The sequence below is a fragment of the Cervus elaphus genome, chromosome 23 (genome assembly GCF_910594005.1).
Source record: "Cervus elaphus chromosome 23, mCerEla1.1, whole genome shotgun sequence".
Classification (NCBI taxonomy): domain Eukaryota; kingdom Metazoa; phylum Chordata; class Mammalia; order Artiodactyla; family Cervidae; genus Cervus; species Cervus elaphus.
Window position 1 is genome coordinate 73,821,343 of NC_057837.1, and position 6,285 is coordinate 73,827,627.

Below are 6,285 nucleotides of genomic sequence, written 5' to 3' on the forward strand. Positions count from 1 at the left end.
GACTCTGGCCAGAGTGGTGAGCACTCCGTCTGGCCTGGACTCCCCTGGACAGCTGAGTGGGGAGAGGGGAAGGGAAGGAAGGAGAGGTGATCCTGGGCTCCTGGCTGCCTCTCCTGGCCAAGCCGGGGCAGAGCAAGGAGCCCTTGTTTCCTCCCCTGGCCTGCCCCTCACCACGGCCCACTCCTGTGACCCTGGGGCTCCTACAGGGACGGTCCTCCTCTCACAGCTAATCGTCTCCTTTTGCAAACAAACTATTTTTTCTGCAAAAAAACAGTAGCTCTATATTTTGTTTATAAAATAATTTATAAACAAAATTAAAGAAGGAACATAGTTTAAAAGATACAGAAACAACCAAAGTCCAACCATAGATGGCTGGATAAAGAAGATGTGATATATATATACAATGGAATATTATTCAGCCATGAGAAAGAAGGAAGTCCTGGCACTGATGACAACTTGGATGAAACTTAAAGCATTAGGATAAGTGAAAAAAGCCAGACAGGAAAAGATAAATGATATCACACGTGTGTTATCTAAAAAACTGAACTCATAGAAACAAAGAGTAGTATTGTGGTTCATAGGAGCTGGAGGTTGGGGGACAAGAGGAGATTTGGGGAAATGGTCCAAACTTTCAGCTATAAAATTAATAAATTCTGGGAATGGAATGTACAGCCTAGTGGTTACAACTAATCTTAGTGTATTATATACCTGAAAGTTCCTAACAGAATAAATCTTAAATATTATCGTCATTAAAAAGAAATGATGGGGACTTCCCTGATGGTCCAGTGTTTAAGAATCCACCTTCCAATCCAAAGGACGAGGTTCAATCCCTGGCTGGGGAAATAAGACCCTGCATGCCACAGAGTGTAACCAAAAAAAAAAAAAGGCAATAAAGTTCCAAGAGGAAAAATACAACTGATACAACTGTCATTATTTGCAGATGATGTTGAATACTTTGAACACTGAAAAGAACACATCGTGATATTACAGTAAACAATGGGTGAGTTTAGCAAGATAACTGGCTACAGATCAATACGCAAAAGTCCGTTTATCTACATTAGCAACAAACGAAAAGGAATAATTAAAAAGCTAGGATGTTGTTTACAATTTTAACAGTTCAAACCTCTAGGAATAAATATAACAAAGACAAGCCAGAACTCTACATGGAAGAACTTATTAAAACTTTGTGAAAGGATATTAACAAGACAGAAATAGATGAGAGACCTAACAAGGTCAGGATGAGGGGGGTGACGAGAGTGTGGATTTGAAAATGCTTCCTGACCCTGCAGTAGGCGTGGTTGGGAGGTGCTCAGATTTCTGCCAAAGCCTCCTGATTGGCGGACACAGTGTAAGGCAGTCACAGCTCCTCGCCTTCACTTTGCCTTCTGTTCTAAGCTGTGCCTGGTCACAACTTTGACCAGGACTTGCCCAACCATCCTACCAGCAGCATGAAGCCTGCGCTGTTTCTCCAGCTCCTGCTGCTGACTCACTTAGCATCGCAGCTGGTGTCTGGGAGTCCCAAGCAACATTTTAGGAGTAGGTGCTGGGTCTGGGCCCAGGGGAGGGAAGAAGCATCTGGAGAGATGAGAGGATGTGAGGGATGGGTACATCTCATGAAAAAATACAGTTTCGTGTTCAAAAGTCCGAGTTTTATTGTCAGCAAGATCTAGGTTTGAATCCCCGCTCTGTTTCACACTGAGTGAGCTTAAGTAGAGTGTGTGACCTTTGGATTTTATCTTTGTGATGGATAGAATGAGAGTGGGGTAGCTGGGAGACGAAATGGAGACAATGCATGTAAACATAGAGTGCCCCTACTGAACCAGGGTAAGTGCTCGATAAGTATTAACTACTGTAAATGTTATCCGCTCCATCATCCAGCTTCTTCATGGATGCTTGGGCCAACTTTTCAAGCATTGAAACAGAGAGGAAAAGTAAATTGGCAGAATTCAACCTGCGACCTACATAATCTCAGCCTCAGAGGATTTTTTGCGAGGAAAGGAAACAAAGTGTTGCATTTCATTTCCCATGTTAAATGCTCAGAGGTGCCTGCACAGTCATCAGAGATTAGCACTCATGGGAAGGTGTGGAGTTCATCTCTGCAGCCACTGTTGCCTAGCTCCAACCAAATAAGAGCTCTGGCCACAGTTACTTTGATGACCAAAACCAAATGGAAAATGAGTTGTCATTCATTATCCCTGCACTTCTCCATAGGAGATGTATCTTCAGAATATTGCAGGCTCAGGAGAGGATTATGTGTACTATCTCATGTATCTAGGGAGGCAAGGTCCTATGTTAGAGTTCTCAGAGAGAGAGTGCAGGTTTAACCAAGGAAGGCTAAACTAGCTGCAAGAGAATGGGGTTATCCAGGATAGGGAATAGCTGGAGAACCAGAGACTAAAATTTGAGGAGAGAGAGACACAGAGGCTTTATGAAAGATTGGTAAGTACCATAGAGAGATTAGGACCAGATACCCTGTAAAGGAAGCAGAACTTGAGACGGTCAACCTCTCTGAGATTCCTGGCTCATGGACTCTTTTTCCAGAGTGTTCCACTGAGCCCCAAGCTCTCCAAAGTGAGGATCAGGTCCAATTTCTTTTTTTTAATTTTTGGTTGCGTTGGTCTTCATTGCTGCGCGAGGGTTTTTTCCAGTTTCAGCAAGCAAAGGCTGCTCTTCATTGCAGTGCACAGGTTACCTGTCGCGGTGGTTTCTCTTGTTGTGGAGCACAGGCTTAGGCACACGGGCGTCAGTAGTTGCAGCATATAGGCTCGGTAGTCGTGGCGCTAGGGCCTAGTGGCTCCACGGCATGTGGAATCTTCCCAGACCAGGGACTGAACCCATGTCCCCTGCATTAGCAGGCAGATTCTTAATCACTGAAACAACAGGGAAGCCCAAATTCTTGCATGGATCCAGTGAGCTAAGGAATGACAGGCTGAGTACAGAGTACGGTGTGTTAGTTGCTCAGTCATGTCCAACTCTGTGACCCCATGGACTGTACAGCCCATCAATCTCTTTTGTCCATGAGATTTTCCAGGTAAGGATACTGGAGTGGGTTGCCATATCCTTCTCCAGGGGATCTTCCTGACCCAGGGATCAAACCCAGGTCTCCTGCACGGCAGTCGGGTGCTTTACTGTCTGAGCTACTAGGGAAGCCTTGGTTTCTGCCAAATTGTCATCAGCCTGGTTCTTGGCTTCTTACCCACCATCTCCGGTATCATTTGCTATTACTGTTATAGCCCCAGCTTCATTAATCACTTACTCCTTTTAGATCAGCATGATATCCTACAGATCCCCTTGTAATTGCAAATACCTGCAGAGCAGTAAACCAACAAAGGCTTACAGAATGCTCTTCTTATGACATTTGCCCCAAAGAAAAGACAAGTCAAAAGGAACGAAAATTAAGATCTGGCAGGTCTTGACTAAAGGAGTTAATGGGTTTGTTCTTAATGGCTTAGAGTTCAGGAACAGAGAGAATATTGTGAGCTGGAGCCTTGGGGCAGGATCCCCTGGTAGAGGTGCTCTTGGCTTTGATCTGATTTCTGGTAGGTGGGGTAAAGGAATGCCTAAGTAAAATATTTATTCTTCTCTAACAATAGAAAGTGGGGGACCCTGGAACTCTGACCTCACAATCGCTAGAGACCTGGGAAGATGAAACAGGTGATCTTTGCACCCTGTTCTGAAATACCCATCCTTCTTCCCATGAAAGAAGTCACCGCCAGAACTCATTTGAGATTTGGGTTCTAGCATTCTGATGCCAATAACTTACGTGTGCTGTGCGGTCTTTATCCATTTCAAAAATCTTCTCTTTTACTCATTCTTCCTATGCACAAATAACATGTTAGGTCAAACCCTAGGATAAACTATTGTTTGTTTGAGTCTGCACAATGAATCAGAACAAATGGACCGGCACACGTATGCCATTCATTCCCTTGAACCAGACTCAACCAGGGCCGATGGGGACTTAGCATTTGATCTGCCAGGGTGATGAGTGACCCCTGCGTGCAGGATTCTCCCAAACTCCGTCTTTCATAGAAAGAGTTCTCAGCCCAAAAATCTCACTCTACCTCCCTGTGACCACACTAGGGGATCAGCGTGCCTGGTTCCCCGGCAGTTCCTTGGACTTGTAGAGTTCTGAACATCACTCCAGGCTTCTCTTTTCTACTCTGTGTTCCAGGGTATATCTTGGAACCTCCACCCTGCCGATCAGACCCGGAAAACTGTACCGATTTCTGCACATTGCAGGAAGATTGCCAACCAGGATTTCAGTGCTGTTCTGCCTTCTGTGGTATAGTTTGTACATTAAACAAATATGTAAACCGCGAAAGGTAAGGGCCTCTCCTGCCCAACCCTGACTGTAGCACTGCTGGTGAGAGCTCAATAAAAGAGTCTCTCTTACCAGTCACGATGATGGATCTCTTTCTCTCTAACATTTTCTTTCTCTTTACCAAGAATAATTACCATAAATGTCCTGATGGAAGGAGCCTTCCTCCACTCAAGAACTACATAATCATTCTCTCCCTACCATCATACCTGTCAATCTCTGTACCTGTCTCTCTGAACACACTGATAAACTTCTCCATTCACTGACCTGTCTCTGAATCCATGCTCTGGGACCTTGCATCTGGAGCTGCATCACCAGAATCCCAAAGCAACTCTGTTCTCTGGTTTTGCTCACCCTCTTTTACCAAACACCACATTTCCGCCCCCCCGCCACCCCCAGTGTTCTGGTTTCTGCAGATGCTCCGGTACAAGGGATGCTCTGATTACTTGGCCAGGCATCAGCACCGGCCCCAATTCCACTGAACAGGGAGAACTCCCAGAAGAGAGAAAGGGTATTACAGGCCCGATGAAATGTCTGGTTTCTAATCCTATCTTGCAACTATCTCTTTCTGTGACCTTGAGTAGGGCAGTTCCCTATTTTTGCCTTTCATTTTCTCATGCGGAAAATGGAGACTCTTTTTTTTCCAGCCTTGCAAGATGGTTATGGAGGTATAGACAAGATCTCAAGAGACCCACAAGACAGGAGACGTAACCAGTGAGCTTCTGAACTATCTTACTCTCTGCTACATTCCCTGCCTTGAGCATTATAGCCCACATAGGACCCAGAGTGATCAAATACAAGCCCAGAACTAGATCTCTGGACCCAAATCCCGGCTTCACCACTTCTTGGCTGAGTGATCTGGGCCACAGCTTCCCCATCTTTAAAACCGAAACAGCAAAAGTGAAATTAAAGTAGAAAACCCAGACAATCTCTAAAAACATTGCTTGCCACGTAATTCTATCTTCTTTCCTTTCTGTATAAGTGTTAGTCGCTCAGTCATGCCCAACTCTTTGTGACCCCAAGGACTATAGGCCGCCAGGCTCCTTTGTCCTTGAAATTCTCCAGGCCAGAATACTGGAGTGGGTAGCCATTCCCCTCTCAAGGAGATCTCCCCAGCCCAGGGATCGAACCCAGGTGTCCCACATTGTAGGCAGATTATTTACTGTCTGAGCCACTAGGGAAGCCCTTTGCCACATAATAATTACTCAGGAAATTTTAGTGATGAGACAACCACTTCTCTCTCAGGATTGGCCCTTACCATTCAGCTCGACATCTTTCAAAGCTCCACCTTGGAAGGCACAAGCCTAAGTCTGAACCTCTGTGTTCTCTGGGTTCTCTGAGGTTCCGCTTTCCCTATGACATGAGGACTTAGCTTCACGGTTTTGTTGCAATCATGGAAGTAGTGGAAATTTTTAAAATGATATCTCTAAGAAAAAAACCTCATCAGGTAACATTTGAAAATGTTTTTCTTCTACAGACCCAAAAGCAAAACCTTGAGAAACAACGGGGTTGGCGAGTGAGGCATATTTTCCAGAGCATTTTGTAAGTATCACGGTTGGACCTGGGCTTCCCCAGACAAGTTTTCTCCAGTTTTCCTTCTCCAGCCTCTCCAGAGACTCACAGATTCCCAAAAGGTCAGAATAGCCTTTTGTCACTGATGGCCCTGCCTCCATTGTTCCCCTCCTGAGGCTATGTCCTCACTCCCTGGGGCAGGATGTGGTCCAGAGTCAGTTCAGCAACACAGAACAGCGAAGGAGGCTGGGTCATGGCCCAAGGTGAACTCAGGACACTCAGATCTGAATGTATGCCAGGGACCAGGGTCTGCCAGCCTCAGGTTGACAGTGCCCTGGGCAGGGAGTAGAGCTGAGCCCTTCACACTGTGTGGCCTTGGTCAGCTCACCTTATGTCTCTGAGACCACCAACTTCCCCATGGGAAAGACAAGAGAACATCTGTCCCTCAGGTTCTG

At 45.6% G+C, this 6,285-nt stretch overlaps 1 protein-coding gene across 1 annotated transcript; it reads left to right on the forward strand.

Moving 5' to 3' along the window:
* Positions 1-1,448: 1,448 nt before the first annotated feature.
* Positions 1,449-5,838, forward strand: WFDC13 (WAP four-disulfide core domain 13). Its single transcript, XM_043882843.1, has 3 exons — positions 1,449-1,536; positions 4,172-4,322; positions 5,796-5,838. The coding sequence occupies exons 1-3, from the start codon at positions 1,449-1,451 to the stop codon at positions 5,836-5,838; spliced, it is 282 nt and encodes a 93-aa protein (XP_043738778.1).
* The last annotated feature ends 447 nt before the right edge of the window (positions 5,839-6,285 follow it).